Raw genomic sequence first — 23280 nt, 5'->3', positions numbered from 1 at the left:
TACAAGGTTTTGTTCCTTTAGTTTCATAGATGTAAATTGTTATTTTTGAGTCCCTAGAAAACGTTAAGAGTGACTAGCTTGGTTTGGTTGTGTAAACCAAGTTTCTTTGTTGTATTCTCCTTGAATGGTCACCATCCAGAGCTTGAGTTACAAATTGCTTGGATATCAATAGAATTTTGTGAGTGCTTATTACTTGGATGTTGACATGTGTGGATATACACTTATGGTCATGAATATTGCATAGTAGGTATTGTTACCACACAATCTAGAAGGCCTTAGAGAGGGAAACCCTACAAGACAAAATACTAGACTAGGTGCTAACAATGGGGAAATGACCCATTGTCACCACAACCAAGCCCCCCTACTCTTTACAGAATTTCAACAATGTGAGGAGTCCCAATAATGATGATATAATTTGAAATTAATATGTTATGGTTAAAGTGAAAAATGATCTCACTAAGGCTCATTCAAAAAGAAGCACAATATAGGCACAAAGCTTCAAAGAAGCAAATCACTCTCTAAGAAAATCGCTATAAAGGAAGGCACAAGACCTACCGTTTTGAGGTTTTCAATGGTAATAGGTATTCATGAGGTTAAGCCCAAGGGAAAGTGTTTCTTACAATTATATTTAGTTAATCCAAGGTTCATGGTGGGTTCATGAAACCCTCAAGAAAGTTTTCAAGTTGAGGGAGAAGAAACTAGGGTTTCCCTCTTAGAGCAACACCCAGGGCAAGATATTGTATGGATGAGATTTGAGTGGATTCCCACCAAATCAATAGGTCATGTAGTCTAGACCTACCTCTTGATGTTTAGGCTCTCAAATCACCAAAAATCCTCCTCCCTAAAATTTCACCCTAAGCCCTAAATTTTCGCCTTAGCCTTAAAAGGACCGAATTTGAAGAGAGAAAATTATGGAAAAGGTTTAAGGTTGATCACCAAAGACTTGGACTAGTGCCTTGTCCTTTGGGCGTATTGAGTCAAGGATGCTCTATATAAGCCTAATTTGTTGCTAAGGAGGCCAAAATTTGATGACCTAGGTATCAAAATTCTAGCATTTACCCATTCAATGATAAATGGAGTTTGATGGAGAGTTATAAGAATTACTCCACTAGGAACATTCATTACATGTTATGCAATGAGTAACATATGAAATTCTCAACTATATAGCATTTAAAATTAATTTTCAATAAATTAGGGCATAAATTAGCATATAATCTCGAAGCAACATTTCCATACATTGGACAATTCCAAAATTAAAATATTCAACAATAGGAAATTACATGGTAACATGTAGCATATCCATCCATTCATCAAAGAAATAGCTCCAAAAGCAATCCAAAATAGCTTCCACACATCCAAGATACTCCAATAGCCAAGAAGGAAACAAGTGTGAATTCTTTTAGAGATCTAATTTCTCCAAGTGATGATGATGAGAAAATGAAATGATATCTCTCCAATTTATACATGTTCTATGATCTTTAATTTTAGCCTAAAAACCCTCAAGTTATAAAATATTGGGCTAATACTAGGTGAGGTTACAAGAAAACCTCATAGCCAATGTAAAACATAATAATTAACCCAGAAAAGAGGTCAAAATGTTGATGTAATGCATGCGTATGCCCTTCGAGGGCATGCGTTGGGATCCTCCAGTGCCGAAGTGAGTGTAAAGGGCTCCATAAATCATGATCTAGGGGTAAACCCCTAAATCTCCATGCAAATCATCTTGTGGACCCCAATTTTGTGTTTGGGGTACAAAAATGGTCTCATGGGTCTCCTGGTGATGGAATAGCGTGATTCTACTCCAATGCTGAGGGATTTAAAGATGGTGCTATCCCTCCCATGTCTAAAGGGATGAGACAAACCTCATTTGGGCCTCGGATCAACTGCCAAGCCATGTGTACACTTCTAAGCTGGTTTGGGCATTCTATTCCAAGTGCATCATCTCATGAATAATGTGGGGAAAAGTGCAGACTGCTAGGGGTGCTATAGTGCCCATGGAGTGGAATGATGCTCTACAAGTAGTAGGAGTCCCATGGCTCTCAACGCTTCACCTGTAGGGTGTCATAATTGGTCATAATGCTCCTCTAGTGGACTTGGGCCCCATTTAAGTTTCCAAACCCATGATGAAAACCACCTGCCAATCACACACAATGTCTAGTGTTGCATATTCTACATTAGGTATAATAATCATTAGTGCATCTAAGTGAACCAAGCTTGTTAGTCAAGGGAAAATCGACACTTCATCTGAGGTTTCCCTTCCAAATTTGGGGCTTTGGTCACATAATAGTATTACCTCCCTAGGTAGGAGTGGCTAATAAACAATCCTATTATGTGTTTCCAACCCCTACGGGGAAAGATAGGTCCCAGGTACGTCCTTCAATCAATAGGTGGCATTTGAACAATAATGAAACATAATGGGGGAAATGAGTCTTAGAGCCATATGCCATGGTCAAAGGGGTAACAATGATGAGGAGATCCCATACTTTTTTTTTCCACCCCTCTTATTTCCTTTTGCATTTTCTTGATTTTTCTTTGTATTACTGCTCGAAGTTCTAGGAAATGAGAGCATGTTGTGTATAATGTATAGCAGTTGTTACCCCCTTAAATGTGTGGTAGTTCATTTCCCACCAGAGGTTGGGACATGGGTTCCTTTTTAGTGATGTAATAGGGAAACACTGGCCTAGGAATTGGGTGATGGACATAATGATAAAGGGTGGATCTCATGCTTGCGTTTTTCCCACTTGCTATTATTAATGTCCTGACCATCATTTTCATTTCTATAGTTTTCTTTCTTTTGTTTCTTGCTTGTGGCCATGATATACTTTTATCTTTCTTTTAGTTTCATCGACCTCTTGGCCATATTCCAGGTTCGAACTAGATATGTTGACGGGGGGGTGTGCCAACACCTTGTGGACCCAGAGAGGGGATATGGTGAATAGAGATCGAAATGTGTGGAGGGGAGTGATAAATATGGAATGGGAAAATGGGACCACACTACCAAAACAAGGGTTTCCCAAGTAGTGCCTTTCTTAAAGCCATGGGCCAATAGGGGAGGTCCCATTGGACTAGGATTGAATATTAACCTCCCATTTAAGGTGAGGGAAAAAAATCACGGTCAAAACCCTTCCTTCTTCCACGTCACCCAATAATCCATGCCAAATTCCCAAATGAAAAACAACCATAAGCACCCGATTGCACAATGAATAACATTGTTTTGGATTGGATTTCCTACCTTCTAACACATGTTCTTGACAAATGGGTGAGGAAATATATGACTGTTCATGTAGAATAAATAAAGTGGAACATCACATCGGCTACAAGGTTAGAAGAAGATGAATAGGAGAAAATTTATCCTAAGGGTATCCACTTTTTGTGGGTAATAGGACAGGTGTTCTATCATGATAGAATAATATTATTTAAACATTGCAAATGCACTAAAATTACAACTTGTAGATTCATACAAAGTTGATTGATGTTACATAAAACAATTTTCTTATAAAGAGGTTGTGTTATCTTTTGGCTTTACTCAAGAAGTGTTTTCACTTTGTGCTAGTCCTTTGGTGATGCTTCATGGACATATGGATGGTTTAGTTTTAGTGATTACTTGACCTTGTTTAGAGTGCCAGCATAACACCCTTACCTACGAAGTTGTTACCCTGATCAATATGATGACTACCCCATTGGGTGCACATAATGAAGGAGTTGTTGCTTGATTCAAGGAGGTACCTATCTAGGAGGAGTAATACTAGGCATTTGAAGGAGGACACTTATGTTTAGGAGCTTTATACCATGTGATATACACCTTGAAGGTTAGGCACTTGACTTGAGGGGAATACCTTTTAGAGGTTGGTTATGGACCCAAACACATTTGTTAAGGAGGAGTATTGGAGTTTAGCGATCACATTATCACACATGATAGGAACATTGTACACATAAGAGCATATGTGGAATATAGAGTGGGTATGTGTTGCATGAAGGAACTTGGAAACCACCATGGAAGAGGAATCTTGGGCTAAGTTCTGTCAACTAAAATCATTCATAGTGTGACATAAGTGATTTATGAGAACATCATTACCATAGTATGACAAAATTTAAAAATGTAAATTAAATCAACAAATCAAACGCAATGAAAAAACTATAAAAGAGTGTAGAATTTCGTGTAGATTCACAAGCTCATGCAATTTACTAAAGAAAAAGACAAGAATCTACTTCTACTCTTTATAGCGGAATCTCATAAAGATCGATGAAAATAGTAATCAACAAGAGGAAGACAAATCAATGACACATAACACAATAAGTTTTCCCGAGGAAAGCCACATCTCAAAACCCCTACTATCTATATTGCATTAATCAGAAATCCAAGATGATAATACAATGCTTGTTATCACAAGAACAATCCCAAGACTCGGTATAATAAATCCTCAACTCACAAGCAAACCCTTGGCCAACACTTAGCCAATTATCCAGCTCTCCAAGTCCTTATTTCCTTGCGCAATTCCTATGGCTGATTAGCCCATATTAAAGGGAAACTAGTGAATACAATAATGTGCAATCCCTTCTAGGTTCAGTTCCTGATTGCATGCACCATCTATACAACTCATAAAATTATACAATTGATAGTACATTGTCCCTGCACTCTAGTCTCAACTGGGTCGTTCTCATAATCGACATGCATGAGTTTCTGATGAGGGAATATTCAGTTAACTGGAGTAGCACTAGTGAATGCATTGGTGCACCAACTGACTGTTAACTCTCTATTAGTTCCAAAAACAGTTTGGAACTAATTTAACTGAACTTAACTCAGTAAACCGAGTTATCTAATTACAACTCATACTTAACTCATCCTGGACCCATATAATATAGGGAGAACATATACATGACTTCACAAAGACTTCTCACTTGAAATTCCTAAGCTAATTAAGTTAATTAAACTTAATTAACTATTTACAAGTTTTTATGAGAATAGAATTCGATTTTAATTCTCATTTTAATTCAAGGACAAATTAAACTGGAATTTCTGGATTCTATTTTTATCATTTCTTGTTGCTATTTTCAACACTCCCTCTCAACAAGAAAGGAATTCAACTCGATCCCGATCCCGAACCTTTGGAATGTTCTGCATGCAACACTTCTCTCTAGTGTTGTTGCTCTAGCAACTCTAGAAACAAAAAAACATCCAACCTGAATCAGAATGATGCCTCTGTCATCAAAGTCTCTGACTACTATTGCCTCTATCGACTGAAAAATCTATGCTTCTGTTGACTCTGCCTTTCTTCACTGTTGTCAACCCTTCTCTACGCTTCTTCGGTATTTGACTGCTCTAGCCTCTGTCACTTTGATATCTTAATGCATCAATCCCACTGATTCCTCCCGCTACCATGTACTTTAGGCTCCTGTCACAAGGTACGATCCATGAGATAAAACCTCTCAATGGACCCTGCCCAATTTCATCCCTTTTGGGACTATCACTTCACATCACCCCACTTCACACCTGGAGGTATGGCTGCATGTGATCCCTCCGCCCACTTAGCTCGAAATTTCCCCATACTAGAGGTCTCTGCATGAGTGGATGCTTCCACTCGATCTCCTCTCTTCTTCTCCAATTGTGGCTGCTCCACAACTGTCTAAGACTGCTTCTTCTCTGCTTGAGTGGATCTCTCCACTCGGTCTCCTCTCAGCTTCTCTAGTTGTGGCTGCTCCACAAATTCTTGAAGCTGCTTCTGAGGCTTCTTCTGGGGATGCATGTTGAGAGATAATTTACTCTCCCTCTCAACCACCAAGTCTCTAACCTTTGCCTTGCTCCTCAAGGCTTTGCATGCATCTTGAACCTTAAGATCATACAAGTTCTTGACCATGTGAACTGATCTGTTTCACCTGTCTCATGGTGATGTGTCTAAGGAAAACATTTCCCTTACTAAAAACCACATCATAGCCACAGTCTTTCAATACCGCAACTGAAACAAGATTCTTCTTTAGTCCTAGAACATACATCACATCTGTGATCTTGAGAGGGGATCTAGACTCCCTCTGAAAGGTAACCGTACCGATACCAATAGCTCTATAGCTCTCGTCATCTCTAAACTCTATGCTCTGCTTGAGGTCTTTCTCCTCAAAATCACTAAAGAGATCTCTATTCCTTGTCATATGGAATGAGGCACCATTGTCAAGATACCACATGCCTCCCATGGCAGTGCCAAACATGCATGCAATGAGAGTGAAATCAAGTTCAAATTGTGAAGCTAGAGCTTCACCTGTTTCCGTTACTGTCGGATCCTTTTTGCTTCTTTCTTCTATGGGCAGTTCTTGGCATAGTGCCTGTGCTCGTGACAGTGAAAAAACTTGACTTTCATCAAGTCCATCTTCTTTCCACCCTCCTCGCCTTGGGACTTCTTTCCCTTGGCCTTCTTTGCCTTACTCGCTAAGGAAAAATCCTCTTCCACTTCCTTGGAAGAGGTCCCATCTCTGGTGTTCCTCCTAATCTCCTCCTGCATCAAATCCAACCACAATTGTTCCCAATCTGGCAGCTTCTCCCGACCATTGACAGAGTCCTGATAACTATGCCAACTCTTTGGGAGTCCTAGAAGAGAAAGACTCACCATATCATCCTCGACAACAATGATTCCAACACTTCCAAGCTCATCCCAACAATGAGTGAACTTGGTCAAGTAATTTGGAATTGAGTCACCCGCCTCCATCTTGATTTTTCGAAGTTTATCTTTTAGTGCCAACTTCCTATGGTCACTGCTATTCTGGAAAAGGTCCTTCAATGCTTTCCACATAGAATGCAGAGTTTCCTTCCCATGGAGACTCGAGACAATGTGGTCTCGAACTCCCTCAAGGATTATCCGCCTCGCCCTTGCCACACACTTCTTCCATTCGGCCAGATTTTGAGCATCTGATGCTAGTGGCTTAGGAATGTCCTGATCAATGAATTCCTTCAAGCCATTGTCTTCCAACACAACCTCCATCTTGTCCTTCCAGGCTATATAATTCGAGCTTCCATCCAAGGCATACTCGAGCCGCAAACCATAGAACGCCATCTGTCAATCCTAAAGTATGTATTGCAAATTTGAATTTCACCTGTAACCCAAAACTCAAAACTTCAAAATCTCCTCTAGTATACTATTCTCAGCTTTGATACCATGTAGAATTTCCTATAGATTCACAAGATCATGCAATTTACTAAAGCAAAAGACAAGAATCTACTTCTACTCTTTACAACGGAAGCTCATAAAGATATATGAAAATAGTAATCGAAAAGAGGAAGACAAATCAATGGCACATAACACAATAAGTTTTCCTAGGGAAAACCACAACTCAAAACCCCTACTATCTATATTGCATTAATCAGAAATCCAAGATGATAATACAATGCTTGTTCTCACAAGAACAATCCCAACACTCAGTATAATCAATCCTCAACTCACAAGCAAGCTCTTGGCCAACACTTAGCCAATTCTCCAGCTCTCCAAGTCCCTATTTCCTTGCGTAATTCCTATGGTTTATTAGCCCATATTAAATGGAAACTAGTGCATCCAAAACTGTGCAATCCCTTCTAGATTCAGTTCCTGATTGCATGCACCATCTGCACAACTCAGAAAATTATACAACTAATAGTACATTGTCCCTGCACTATAGTCTCAATTGGGTCTTTCACAATCGACATGCATGAGTTTCTGATGAGGGAATCTTCAGTTAACTAAAGTAGCACTAGTGAATGCATTAGTACACCAACTGATTGTTAACTGTCTATTAGTTCCACAAACAATTTGAACTAATTTAACTAAACTTAACTCAGTAAACTGAGTTATCTAATTACAACTCATACTTAACTCATCCTGGACCCCTATAATGTAGGGAGAACATATACATGACTTCATAAAGACTTCCAACTAGAAATTCCTAAGCTAATTAAGTTAATTAAACTTAATTAACTATTTACAAGCTGCTATGAGAATAGAATTCGATTTTAATTCTCAGTTTAATTCAAGGAAAAATTAAACTGGAATTTCTGGATTCTATTTTTATCATTTCTTGTTGCTATTTTCAACAAAGAGTGGGTTTTGATCCATTCCCGCAAACTCACAATGAGGATTTTGAGTGATCCATGTGATTGTTCTTTCAATAGTCACATAGATCCATAAGAAGTGAAATCTCACCAACTTTCAACACTTAAATGCCCATATCCCATCAAAATTCAATATGAAGCTTGAATGAGGGTGCTTCACAACTCAAAAACACTACTAGAGGGTCCTTTGATGCCCCAAAGGTCCCTTCATCCATAGGAATCCTTAATGGAATTGAGCTCCATTAACATTTGGAGTTAGTTTTTTATGAAGCTCTCTATTCACATTTGGAGTTAGTTTTTCTGAAGCTACGAGAAACTCTATATTTACAAGACCATGTTTGTTTGGAAAAGAAAACTAGTATTATGCTATCCAATATTTGCTAAGAGTTTTAGCTCTCAAGTTATTGCTTGCATTGAAACTACCACTTGGAAAGATTTCCACCATTTGGGAAGCTTGTGGGCTTCTTTAATTAGAGAGAGAACCAACAAAGAGAACAATAATGACTCCCCTCAAAGGGATTGGAGAAGGCTCACCTAGCTAAACTCAATTCCTTTTTGTGTCTCCTTTGAAGGCCAACAAAGCCATGTTCCATTGACAATAAAATAAAAAGTTTTCTTCCCATCTTGTTTTTATGTGTTCTTGTCTACTTGCATGTTTATTCATCCACTTTCAATCATGCAATCTATATTTTGTTTTGTGTCATTTTTAACCATTTCTATTGTGTTATGTTAATGCAACTTAATCTACAAAAAGTGGGGTTTTTCTCAACCACTCAACAAATCCCACCAAACACTAAGCTTATTGGAGGGCTCACCATCCTAGAGGAGGAACATTAAGCCTTAGGATATTCATTCTTAAAGGGAATTTCATCTTGGGGGTTCGATAAATCTTAGTATGACACTTTTCCATCCTTGTATTGTAGAGCACTCCATGTGGGGTTGTCTTGTGGGTAATTTATGGAAATGTCTTTGTTTTAAAGTTAGTCTCCCTCATTTAATGCATATATAAATGGATAAGAGACCTATTTTCATTCATTTGATCATCATTGTACTCTATTCTTCATATTATATTGGAGAAGTCTTGTAGGGAGTAAGATGTGTGGATTCATGAGAAACCATAGGAGGGAGAGAGAGAGAGGTTATCCTTGGAGATATTTATCTTGTGTGATGCTAGGGTTTGTGCTATGCAAGAAAATACTAGAAAAACATATGATGTTGGAGATGATGATATTTCTTGTCACTCTTGTTATAGAGGTAAGGTTTCTATCCTTGTAGAAGAGATAGAGAGTGGAGATAATGCCTTAAATGAATTAATAGACTTGTTCTTCTATGATGCATTGAAGTTAGGGCTAGATCATGAAAAGCCTAACTTGATGAGGCATGAGATTAACATTATGTCTTATTTGGAAGAAGTTTCAATTATTGTATTCTTGATGTTCCATGGAGATTTTGGTGCTTGTTATGATATAATAGTTGAAGACCTAGGGTTTAAGGATTCAAACCCTAGGATGGGCATGTAGACTTGGAGGTTAACACTAGAGTTGACTTTCCATCTACTTGTGTAATGCAACATTGATGTGGTTTGTAAACCCTAAGAATGACAAGAAATAATGTGGAAAGCTTGTGGGAGACAAACTTGGTGAATCTTCCAAGGAAGACTTACCAGTATTGATGATAACATGTTGATGATATTTGACGGAGTGACCAAGTTTGGTTAGTAGTGGTTCTTAACTAGGTGGAGTTTGATGGCTAGGGTTTTCTGTGGTTTTCATAGCTAGGTTTGAAAACATTACTTTGTACCAACTTTGTGAGAAATCTATGCTATGTACTTGTACTTTGTCTTCTGTATGTTATGAAGTTTTTAGTTGTCCAAATATTGTGAACTTGTAAATTTGATTTTCATCTTATTTTATCTTCTTGATTGAGTTGATTCCAATGTTTGTTTTTTTATGTTAAACTGACGTAACATATATTTATATATACGAGAAAAATTAATTTCGTATTTTCAGTTGTAATAAGAAAAAACAGATCTATTATATTCCTTAAAAAGTATGCCATGAGGGTTGTAGCATCATGTTATTAAATTACACTTATATGGTGTCTATTATCTTAGGATGTTGCGTGAAATTGGGTTGAAGGGAAGTGAAATATTATTGCTATACTTTAATATTTCAGACCAGCCCTAAGGTTGAAAGTTTATAGGGAATACATCCATGAAATCTCATAGTTGAAAAGACATTTCATAATTTGCATGAATTTCTCAGATTTCAAACTTTTTACATGTCTAACAAATTGCATGTTTTTCACACAAAAGAAACAAAGAAGAAGACGAAGAAGAAGAAAATAACTTGTTTGGTTTGTTTATATTCACATCACAACTAAGTATTTGAATATGATTAAGAACAACTATGAGTATCAAATTCTTAATTCACAATACTTAATTCATCCTTGCCAATGATTCCTAGGGATGAAACTTTTAATTCATAAAAACTTAGGAACTAAGTGCATATTATAGTTTAGTTACTTGGAATTGTACAATTTAGTTGTCTTGAAGCCATAAGCTAGGTAGAAAGAGATTCCAATCCATTATTTCAATGGCGGTATGCATGTATCTCTACATTTGGGGGTCCAAAAATAATATGAAGAAAATTATGGATAATATCAGTGGTTCATCTATTAAATTAACACAATATACTATATATGATTATGAATAAGAAATCGAAAGGGAAGAAACACAAGGGCTCCTAGAAATCAGAGTTAGGCTAGCAAAACAAAAATATAACAAAATGTAAGTGCCAACTCATTCACACTCCTAACAATAGCGAGGTGATGTGTATGGTTTCTTTACCCTATGTTCTAGAGTTTGCTTCTAAATTACCTTGGATGGCATAGGTTAGTCTAGGAAAAGTATGCATAAACAACTTGGGTAGTTGATTGAGATATTCCCTTGAATGTGGATATGACCCTCTATTGGTGGGCGATGGTAGATTGTATCACCATGTTTGGCATGGTTCGAGGCCTTATACATTAATATGTTGGTCAACTCAATGCATGGAATGGAAGAAGTCCTACAAGGTATTCACAATTCACATGGAAATACACTGTATGGGTGAACTGATTGGAGAAATAGAACCTTTCTTAATTTTCTAGTCTCTTTCCCTAAGAGCACCATGTTCCTAAAATGTGGATGCATTTGTCCATGTGAAGAATATATGTTATGGGTAGAGGTAGAAAATGTTTTGCAAGCCGTCATTGTTAATGAAATGAACTATATCTCCAATTGAAGATTTGTTGATGGAGAGATACCCACCATATTCTAGACATCGTATGTTTCCTATTATGTTGACCACTTGTTAGAGGATATTGACAAACTTTTTTAAATCCAAACAATTGTGGAGAATTCCTTTACGAAATATATTTATAAATCATCACATGTTACTTAGCATGTTGAGGACTAACATTGAAGGCAAGTAGCTTATTTGCCTTGCTACCAATTGATTTATCACCAAATTCATTGTTTTGAAGTGTGCCTTTAATTTCATAAACTAGCTTTTAAGAGGATGTTTGTGACCCATGGGTGGATAGAGTCCAAATATGCAAAGACCATCCAACTTCATTGTTTTGAAGTGTGTTGTTAATTTCACAAAATAGCTTTTAAGAGGATGCTTGTGACCCATGGGTGGATGAGTCTAAATATGTTAGGTCCCTATAATACTAGTGATTCCCCCATTACTATTGTCATTGTAGCCCTTATTGTTATTATTGTGCCCCTATTGTCCCCATATTGTTATTAGTGTGCCCCATAGAATCCCACTATTGTTATTGTTGTGCCCTTATATTATTATTGTTATGTCGACTTTGATTATATTATGACCCCTTAAACTCCTATATATAGAAATGAGGTTTAGTCATTTGTATCATCCAAGAATTGTTTATTTGTGTGATGTAAATGAGGTTTCCCCATCGAAGAGGCTGATTTTGAAGTCATTGATTTATCTTTTCTATATTTTTATGAGCTCGTTCATAACATTTGGTATTAGAGCTTTGGATTCTAGGGTTTCGCGGCTCCAAACAGACCATCGTGGAATTTTTGCTATAATTTTTTTCTACGACGTTTCAAAAGCTAGCAAAAACCCATTTGAGTCGAAATCTCGACGATCCTCGGGTACAAATTTCAGATCTTGTCTCGCTATATTTTCGGAGATATGATCTAAGGAAGTCAGAGTTTTTGTAGGCTCCCGATTTACATCCCAAACAGGTGATCTTGGGAAAATCATCATAACTTTCTCTCTGAGTATCAGATTGAAATTTTGTAAGAAGTTACAGAAATAGGACAAACTGTAGTTTTCTATGCATAGTTTTCAGGTCCGAAGGTTGAAACAGTGACACATGGCACTTCGTATAAGTTCACTCTACTGAAAAAGTGTATAATCAGGTCATCTTGGGAGAGGGGCATAACTCTTTCTTGGAGAATCCAATTTCGATAAGACTGGTGGCGTTGGAAAGAGGACTTAGAGGGCTACAACAAATCGAATTTCAGACCTTGGGGATCTGAAATTTCAGAGATACATCAGATTCAATATCAAGCTCCTATAAAGTGAAAAAAGTGTGTAGTTTTTTTTTTAAATTTTTGCATAAGTTTGGTTTGAAAAATTTGTTTGAAGGAATTCAAAGGGCATAGTGAAGCATAACTATCATTAATTGATGCCCCGAAGAAGAAAATGGAAACATCCAGTAAGCAACCTGAAATCTCTAGCATGACTCATGAAGAAGAGGAAGAAATACAACATGATATATCAAAATTATGAGACCAAGTGCAACAAAATTCACTCTCACAAAAAGTAATAGAAGCTAAGATGGATGGTTTAAAGAAAGGCATGGAAGCTAAGATGGATGACGTGGAAGATAAGATGGATGGGTTAAAGAAATGCATGGAAGTTAAGATGAATGACGTGGAAGCTAAGATGCATGGTTTAAAAAAAGACGTGGAAGGTAAGTTGGAAAACAAAATGGAAGATTTGAAGACAAATTTGACAAAGTTGCTACAAGAAATGTTTACTAATGGTGAAAGGGTAGTAAAGGAAACTCACGATGAGAACAAAAGATATGTTAATAATGATTTCATAGACTCTAACGTTGGATTGAAGAGACCCACCATCTTCCAAAGGTTGATATGAGAAAGTTTGATGGCAAGGATCCCGTAACATGGATACTATAGATGGAACAATATTTTGGTCTCCATAATGTGTAAAACACAGAAAATGTATGCAATGCAACTTTATATTTGAAACCAAATCAGTTTGTATGGTATCAATGGCTTTGCTCTCGTAAACAAATTATCACTTGGGCAATTTTTACGGAAGAAATGATAACACATTATGAGGATACAAAAAGCAACGCCTTTTTTAGCCAATTGATAAATCTCAAACAAAAGGGTTCAATGATGGAGCACATTGAGGACTTCCAAAAATTGAATATAAGAGTAAAAGATATTCTAGAGGAGCATAGGATTGATGTGTTCATAGGGACTTTAAAGGATAACATCCAACATGAGGTTCACCTTTGGGAACCTGATTCATTGGAGAAGGCATTCAGGTTGGCAAGAAAAATGGAAAGCAAAATTATGGCAACCAAGAAGCCTACCACTCACAACTATAAAGATGGAAGTGTTGTTGCCCCTATCCTTCCACAACTGTAAAGATGGAAATGTTGTTGCCCCTATCCTTCCACAACCTACAAGGTTGAAACCACAACAATTGGAAGAAAAAAGAGCAAAAGGGCTTTGTTACAGTTGTGATAGAAAATACGCTAAAGATCATAAGTGTGTTGAGAATAAATTATTTTACATAGATTGTGAAGAGGAGGACGAAAAGGAACAAGAAACATAAAAAAGAGAGGATATACACTAGGAACAAACCCTAGAGAAAGAAGAAATGAATCCGACCATATCTTGTAATGCATTGGCTGGAATTACCACTCCTCAAACTATCAAGATAGAAGGACATATCAAGAAGAAAAATGTAACAATGTTGATTGATTCAGGTAGTACCCATAATTTTATTCATTGTAAGATAACCAAGGAATTGAATTGCTTCCTATATCTAGCACCAAAGTGTCAAGTAATGGTTTTAAGTGGAGGAACCATAAATTGCTCTAGAAAGTGCCATAATATCAAGCTATCCATGGGAGAATATGTATTGAATAACCCAATGATTTCCATTCCAATGGGTGGTGCTGATGTTGTACTAAGAGTCCAATGGCTACAATCCTTGGGTACAATAGATTTTAATTTTCAAGAACTTTTCTTGAAATTTTGTTCGGAAGGAAAGGAAGTTGAATTAAGGGGTATCATAGGGAAATCGAGAAAGATAATCATCTCTAACAGAATGAAAAAGCTTCTAAAGAAAGAAAAACGAGGCATAATTTCAAAATTATGTTTGCTAGAGGTTCCCACATCGAAATCATCTATTTCTCCAGATCTCCAAAAAGTCTTGGATAATCATTCCAAGGTATTTGAGACTCCCAAAGGCCTCCCACCTATTCTTGATCATGATCATGCTATTCATTTGATTCTAGGAAGTGTTACTCAAAACATCAGGCCTTACAACTATCCCTATGCCCAAAAGAGTGAAATTGAACATATGGTTGCAGAAATGCTAGAGGCTGGTATAATTCAACCTAGTCAAAGTTCTTTCTCTGCTCCAGTAGTATTGGTGCACAAAAAGGATGGATCATGGTGCATGTGTCCGGATTATAGGGAGCTCAACAAGCTCACTATTAAAGATAAATTTCCCATTCCTTTCATTGATGGATTATTGGATGAATTGCATGGATCAATTTATTTCACCAAGTTGGATCTTCGTTTAGGATATCATCAAATTAGAATGAAGATTGAAGACATTCCGAAAACAACATTTAGAACTCATGAGGGTCATTATGAATTTTTGGTCATGCCTTTTGGCCTTACCAATGCACCTTCTACATTTCAAGGTTTGATGAATTCCATTTTCAAACCCTTCCTTAGAAAATTTGTGTTAGTATTTTTGATGATATACTAATCTACAACAAGTCTAGGAAGGATCATGTTCAACATGTTGACAGGGTGCTCAAACTATTGGAGGAGAAACAATTATATGCAAAAAGCTCCAAATGTTTCTTTGGAGTATAAGAGGTGGAATATCTGGGTTATATTGTATCTCATGAAGGTGTTAAGGTAGACCCTAGCAAAATTAAAGCCATTAAGGAATGGAAAATCCCCACATCCATAAAGCATCTGCGAGGATTTCTTGGGTTGACAGAGTATTATCACAAGTTTGTTAAGAATTATGGGAGAATAGCAACACCTCTAACAACATTATTGAAGAAAGATGCATTTTCATGGACTCCAGAAGCAACAAAGGCCTTTGAATATCTTAAAGAGGCAATGTGCCAAGCATCGGTCTTAGCTATGTCGGACTTCACAAAAACCTTTATTGTGGAATGTGATGCATCAGGAAATGGAATTGGTGCTGTTTTAATGCAAGAAGAAAGACCCATTGCTTTCGAAAGTCGTCCAATCAAAGGAAAGTATTTACACAAAGCTATTTATGAGAAGGAAATGTTGGCAATACTACATGCACTTAAGAAATGGCGACCCTACCTAATGGAAAGACACTTCAAGGTAAAAATAGATCATGATAGTCTTAAATACTTTTTAGAACAAAGATTATCTTCAGAAGAGCAGCAAAAATGGGTCACAAAGATGTTGGGTTATGACTTTGAAATCATCTACAAAAAAGGGAAGAAAAATGTTGTGACAGTGCACTCTCAAGAGAGGATGAGGATGTGGAAGCATTTCTTTACGCCATTTCTATTATCTAACCAGATTGGATAAACGGAGCAAGGGATGAATGGAAGAATGACGAAGAAGTGTGGGCACTCATTCAAAACTTACAACAAGATCCTAGTACACCTGTTACATTGAGCTAGAAAAATGATTCATTATGGTACAAAGATCGCTTATACCTATGTAATAATTCCCAACTCAAACAAAAGATTCTTATGGAATTGCACACTTCTCCCTTAGGAGGGCACTCAGGATTTTTTAAAACTTACCACAGGGTTAAGAAGGAATTTTTTTGGGATGACCTTAAATAAGATATTCAAAAGTTTGTGGCAGAATGTTTGATTTTCCAACAAAATAAAGTTGAAACAGTTAAGACCCCATGCCTATTACAACCTTCATCCATTCCAAGCCAACGTTGAGAGGAGGTTTCAATGGATTTTATCACAGGTTTACCCAAGTCTGAAGGAAAAAGTGTCATCATGGTGGTAGTTGACAGACTTACCAAGTATGCACACTTTTGTGCATTATCTCATCCATTTAAAGCCAGTACAGTTTCTACTGCATTTATGGAAACAATTCAAAAGCTACATGGAAACCCAAAGATTATTGTAAGCGATAAAGATCCCATTTTCACTGGAAATTTTTGGACATAATTATTTTCTTGTCTCAGTACTCAGTTAGCTCATAGCTCATCTTATAATCCTCAATCTGATGGGCAAATTGAGATAGTAAACAAATGTTTGGAAAGATATCATCGTTGCTTTGTCTTTGATAAACATACACAATGGGACAAATGGTTGCCTTTGGATGAATGGTGGTATAACACTTCCTTCCATACTGCAACAAAAATGACCCCATTTATGGAACTTTATGGATATCATCCATCATCCATCACATCATATTTAAGAGAAAATTCTAAGGTTCAAGAAGTGGAAGATCACATCGAGCATCAACAACAAGTTCTCCAACCCTTAAGGATAACCTCACTTTGGCGCAGAATAGAATGAAACAACATGCAAATCAACATCGCAACGAAAGAAGTTTTGATGTAGGTGACTGGGTATTCCTACAGCGACAACCATATAAACAAATGTCCCTCAAGCAAGCTAAAAAAGATAATAAATTATCTCCAAAGTATTATGGTCCATACAAGGTGTTGCAAAAGATTGGTACTATGGCATATAAATTGGAGCTTCTTGCAGCTTCCCAAGTGCACCCAGTTTTCCATGTTTCATGTTTAAGGAAGGTTATAGGTGACAAGCTCCTAGCTCAAACAATATTTCCAGAACTTGACGAGGAAGGAAAAATCATATTGGAACCTGAAGCAGTCACAGAAACAAAAACTTGACAGCTACGAAATCGATCAATTTTGGAGTATCTCATCAAGTGGAAGAACTTACCCGCTGAAGGTTCCACATGGGAGGATGAGAATTTTATACAGAAGCATCCAGAGCTACTCAAGCGTTGAGGACAACACTCTTTTGAAAGAGAGGGGCATGTTGGGTCCCTATAATACTAGTGATTCCCCCATTACTATTGTCATTGTAGCCCTTATTGTTATTATTGTGCATCTGTTGTCCCCATATCGTTATTAGTGTGCCCCATAGAATCTCATTATTGTTATTGTTGTGCTCTTATATTATTATTGTTATGTCGGCTTTGATTATATTGTGAACCCTTAGACTCCTATATATAGAAAGGAGTTTTAGTCATTTGTATCATCCAAGAATTGTTCATTTGTGTAATGTAAATGAGGTTGCCCCCTCGAAGAGGCTGATTTTGAAGTCGTTGATCTATCTTTTCTATCTTTTTATGAGGTGTTTCATAACAAAATATGTAAAGACTGTGGATTTCATTTCGTGTGCAAAGCTTATATAAAATGAATATTTTGAAGAAATGTTTAAGAAGTGATTGTATTTTTGAGCAATTCCCAATAATGTCACAAGTGGTGGATAAGAGGAAACCACATTGGATTTACATATATGAGGCCATAAAAACACTAAAGAAGCTATTAAAACCCACCCATGGAGGCAATGCAACCAAATACATGTCTCTTTGAAAATTCATTAACCATAGATAAACTATTCAACTCCATAATCCTTTATATATTCATTCAAAATTATCTAAACCAAATGCTACATTATGAGCAAAGCTTTCATAGCAAAGATTGTATTTTTTAACGACTTTTAAAGAATAATTTGAACACTTTCTTACTATTTTATAGGTAAATAAATTGTTTTCTATCATAAATATGGTCAAAATAAATGATTTATTTTCCATCATAAATAAGGTCAAAACAACAAATAATATATTTTAGATTCTAATTTATTAATTCTATATTAATAAATAATAAATAATAATATAATTGGAAGTAGCCATAGAGTGTTGTATTAAGACACTTTGTGATGTGAAGGTCACCAGTTCTAAGTGGGAAAAATGAACCATGCTAAGGGTTGGTGTGGCCCAAGTTAGGTGTCATCCCCTCTTGATTATGGCCACTTAGATGCCTTTGGGATTGTAGCTACTCAAGCCACAGGTTAACCGTGCCATTTAACTCAAAAGTCACATAACTTAGCAAAAAAAATATATGATATAATATATCAAATATAAAAGAATTTTAACAAAAACATTGTTTATCTTTATTATATAAATAAATTGTTTTCTATTATAAATGGAATATTTTAAATTCTAATTTATTAATTTTATAATAAATAATAAATTATAATATAACATATTAAATATGACAAAATTTACACAATAAAAATGAAATTTAAAAATATATTTAAGTATGGGGGTTTACGCAGTGCATTATGTAATTCAGGTATGACCATTTCCATGAGAGGTAGTCGTAACTGACTAATTTCTCATGATTTTTGAATAGTTCACTTAGCACTCATTGCATCGGGTGATGCTCACAGGGGTGAAGAAGTGGGATTGAAACTAGTGAAATGAATCACATAGCATCGATCATCACTTCCGGGGCTTGCACCCGGTAACCAGGACTTCCCAGGAGGTCACCTATCCCAGAACTCCTCTGGCTCAAGCGCGATTAACTGTGGAGTTTTCCCCACAATCAAGCCCACTTAGCTTGCTACCCCAAAACCTTAGCAAATATTGTGCCTCATGAACCATTCAAGTAGAGATCCCTTGACTTTTTTTTAAACATTATATTATTTTAAATATAAAATTGAATTCATCCCTATTTAATTGTAAAAAAAATTATGATCTTTTAATCCTCCAAAGATTAACACATAAATCCATTAATGAGTTGGTATTTGTGAATTATAATCTCAAATTTCAGTTAAGAATCCCTACTCTCATTACTCGGAATCTCACTATTACTATGCAGTTAAAAAGTCCTAATCTCATTAATGAGAGTTTCACAATTATTATCAAGAATCTCACAATTAGTATGAAACAGTTCAAAGCTCTTAATCTCACAATTATTTTCTTCATAATAATATTCTTTTTTTGGTTAACTTACAAACTTGAAAGCCAATTTATATTTATGCTCGATTCTAAACAAATAAACAAATTCATGAACGGCTGAGGCTACGGTGAAAATGGAAGATGTCGATGACACATCTGATTCTGATTGCAATGTTGAGCCTGATGATGACCATGAGGATCCCGAGACATTCAAGGGAGGATTTAACACGGATGGGGCAAACCACTATCTCGAGGAAAACTCTGACATCTCTGAGAAAAACTGAAGAAGGAACTCAGAGGGAAGGATGTTCCTGCCTGTCAAAAGAAAAATCCATGTTACAAATAACTTTCAAACATGGTCAATGTTATAACTTTCATTTCGTGTGATCTATATAGCATCAGGGATATCCAAACATAAACCTGTTCATGTATATATTTGTGTTTGATTTCGTTCATGTTAGTTGGATTTTGAAATATTTCTGAAATCTGTAATCAAATAAGTTCAGGGTTTGTGTGTATAAATTCAATTTAGGCAAGTTCAGGGTTTGTGTGTATAAATTTAATTTATGTATTCGAAAGGCTCTAACTTATATAGAATTATCTCGAAAGATAAACTTTAAATTTAAAGGAAATTTTGTGGACAATTTAATTATAAAGAATTATTGATAGTAGATTTTAAAATATTTTGAAAATTTCGTGAAGATGAGTAATGATTTTGCTCATCTATATAAAATTTCCAAAATATTCAAAAATCTGCAATAAAAAATTGCTCTCCAGCATTACAAATCAGTTTTGAAATGGTTAGACTTCACTCAATATCTGATGACTTGTCATTTTTCCAAAATATTCTAAAATCTACCATCTTATGCTTCAATCTTACAAACCAGTTTTAAAATTGTTAAATTTCACTCAATGTCAGATGATTTTATTCTTTTAACGTAATTTAAAAAATTATTCATAATCAACAATGTAAAAGATCTGGATTATTTAAATAGTGCTGGTTTAACTGGCCGCACAGATTCAAACGGGGCACTCTGACAGGCTACCCTTGAAGGAATTTTCCATAATGCTACCTCAAATTAAGCTTTACAGAAAGGCAGATTATAAAATGGAAATTGTTTTCGAGATATTGATTTCCAGACTATACAGTTCAATTCTTTTTTTAAGTAAAACGTTTTTAAGGTTTACTTACTATTTACACCAGAACTCTATCAAATATTTAAGTTCATTGACATTTTCAAAATACAGTTTGAGTGGGTCTAATGGTTAAGAGCATGTGTTTCTTTGTAAGAGGTCACAGGTTCAAAACCAAAGGGGTAGAGTATGTATAAAAATGGATAATAATAATAATAAAACTGAATTGAAATGAAAATTACAACAGGTTCAAAACCAGAGGGGTAGAGTATGTATAAAAATGGATAATAATAATAAAAAAACTGAATTGAAATGAAAATTGCAACTGTAGTTTAATTGGTGATCGAAATAACATGAAATTTGAAATTTGTGAAAACTAAAAAGATACAAATGGATAATAATAATAAAAAAAAAAACTGAATTGAAATGAAAATTGCAACTGTAGTTATTTGTGAAAACTAAAAGATACAAGGTTCAAATCTAGTGATTATACAAAGAGGAGAACAAATTCTTGGGTCCCTTGTCCCACAAACAAATTGCAACTGTAGTGATAATAATAATAAAAAAAAAACTGAATTGAAATGAAAATTGCAACTGTAGTTATTTGTGAAAACTAAAAGATACAAGGTTCAAATCTAGTGATTATACAAAGAGGAGAACAAATTCTTGGGTCCCTTGTCCCACAAACAAATTGCAACTGTAGTTTAATTGGTGATCGAAATAATGTGCAAAATCCAAATTCATTCTTTGGTCCCTTGTCCCACAAACAAGATCCAAATTCATTCTTGGGTCCCTTGTCCCACAAACAAGGAATTCATTCTTTGGTCCCTTGTCCCACAAACAAGATCCAAATTCATTCTTGGGTCCCTTGTCCCACAAACAAGGGGGTCCCTTGTCCCACAAACAAGATCCAAATTCATTCTTGGGTCCCTTGTCCCACAAACAAGATCCAAATTCATTCTTGGGTCCCTTGTCCCACAAACAAGGGGGTCTCGTACACAAATTTGTGGGTCCCTTGCCCCACAAACAAGGGGGTCTCATACACAAATTTGTTGTCTGGGTTGGCCGTGACCTTAAAAATGGATAATAATAATAATAATAGAAACTGAATTGAAATGAAAATTGCAACTATAGTTTAATTGGTGATTGAAATAATATGAAATTTCTGAAAACTAAAAAGATATAAAGTTCAAATCCAATGATTATACAAAAAGGAGAACAAATTCTAAACCTTTAAAGATTTACAAAAAAAAATAAAATTGCAACCTTATGTTTATTAACTATATCACATCTGTGAAATCTATGAAAACTAAAAGATCCAAGGTTCAAATCCCCATCTTGTTTACAAAGAAAAAAACAAATCTTAAACACTCAAAAATTTACCCAAAAAATAAAAAAAATTGCAACCCTATATTTGTTAACTACATCAAATTTGCTTTCGGCCTTAGATTTTATATGCTGAACTGAAAATATTCTCTTGAGATTGCAAAATATCACTAATTTTAATGAGCCTGTGGAAAACGGGAACGCCTACCAGAAATTGAAGATGAAGCAAAAGCCGGAGCTGTTGTGTTGCCAAACACAGAGCCTCCAAAGGAACTCCCTGTACCTCCAAACGAACTTGAACTCCATTTCCCAATTGCTGATCAAATTCAAATGTCAAATAACAATCCCACAAATTCACCAAAACTGGAAACTAACGGCGCTGATAATTCTGCTGGTTAACTGAATGGAATCGAGGAAGAAATATACAAATTGAATGAATTAAAGGGTACTTACAATTGCTGGACCCAAACACGGCCATACTTTTTGTTGCAGACGCACTAAACAAACAGACAGTCTGCAATCCTCAAATTTTCTTGACAACTGCCAAAATTTAGCCCAGTCCGGAACAACAGAATTTAGCCGAGTTTAAACAAGGAAACAATGCATTCATTCATTCATTACACGGAGGCTTTAATAGCCATCTGGGTATGCCAGCAAGGCTCTAGCTGATGACTAGGGTCGTGATGTAAGCGCTGCTGTGCTGCCACCGTGGCGTTATTATAATGTTCCAACCACTCTGCTCAGCGTCAAAGAAACGCCACTAAGTTCTATCTAAATCCGCGTCCACGCAGCTGTAGTGAATAATTTATTGATATTGTTGGCGTCGAAATAACGCTGACGATGTATCCGCGTTGGGCTGTGGTGGATAATTTATTCATATGTTGACTGGGACAAGACGCGTGCCCAGCAAGCCCATGAGCACGTCTGGTCGTTGTTCATTTTTTAAGATGGAAAGTTATTTGTCTTCTGGATTGTTGGGTTCTCTATCATATAATTTCAGTTGGGATAGATGAGGAGGTTGGGTTTTATTTCAAATGAAATAGAGAAAGAACAATTACGTGGGTAGTTATATAAATTAAATCACACTTAAATATATAAGTATTAATTTATAACAAACATTAAGAAATTTATTCATAATATATTACATTATTAAGATGGAGTTGAATCCCATCGGTTGTCACTATAACAGAGAGGAGGAACTGCCTAGCGAGGGACCCGTGACCTGCACAGTGACACGAACGACTTAGTAGACCATTCGCTGACCACGAGACCAAACTCCTGTGAGCAAGTATGAGTTATACATTTAAAACCAAAATAAATCCAAGTTAAATTTGGATCTACTAAGTGTCGAGAGAGATCAAATTTCTCAATAATCTTTCTGAATGCAAGACTTGAGGAAATGTTTACACATTCATAGATTTGATTCCTCTTATTCCTTGCTAGATCTACAGTTAAAATAAATCTATCTCAAAAATATTTTTATTTTCAATTTTATTGG

General features: G+C 36.0%; 1 protein-coding gene across 3 annotated transcripts in view; it reads right to left on the bottom strand.

Moving 5' to 3' along the window:
- Positions 1–22605, bottom strand: part of LOC149150585 (nuclear pore complex protein NUP98A-like) — a 60791-nt gene extending 38186 nt beyond the window's left edge. For 2 of the 3 annotated variants that reach the window (XM_089440448.1, XM_089440447.1), the window contains exons 1-2: positions 22236–22605; positions 21991–22098 (exon numbers count right to left, since the gene is read on the bottom strand). In XM_089440448.1, the coding sequence (XP_089296574.1) occupies positions 21991–22098; positions 22236–22260 (133 nt within the window). In that variant the 5' untranslated portion in view covers positions 22261–22605. The remainder of the gene's footprint in view (positions 1–21990; positions 22099–22235) is intronic. The other variant, XM_089440449.1, reaches the window with a different exon arrangement.
- Positions 22606–23280: the final 675 nt, after the last annotated feature.

The sequence above is a fragment of the Pinus tabuliformis genome, chromosome 9 (genome assembly GCF_031772625.1).
Source record: "Pinus tabuliformis cultivar Carrire ecotype Pingquan chromosome 9, CPIR1, whole genome shotgun sequence".
Lineage (NCBI taxonomy): Eukaryota > Viridiplantae > Streptophyta > Pinopsida > Pinales > Pinaceae > Pinus > Pinus tabuliformis.
This window is presented reverse-complemented; position numbering and strand designations above follow the sequence as displayed.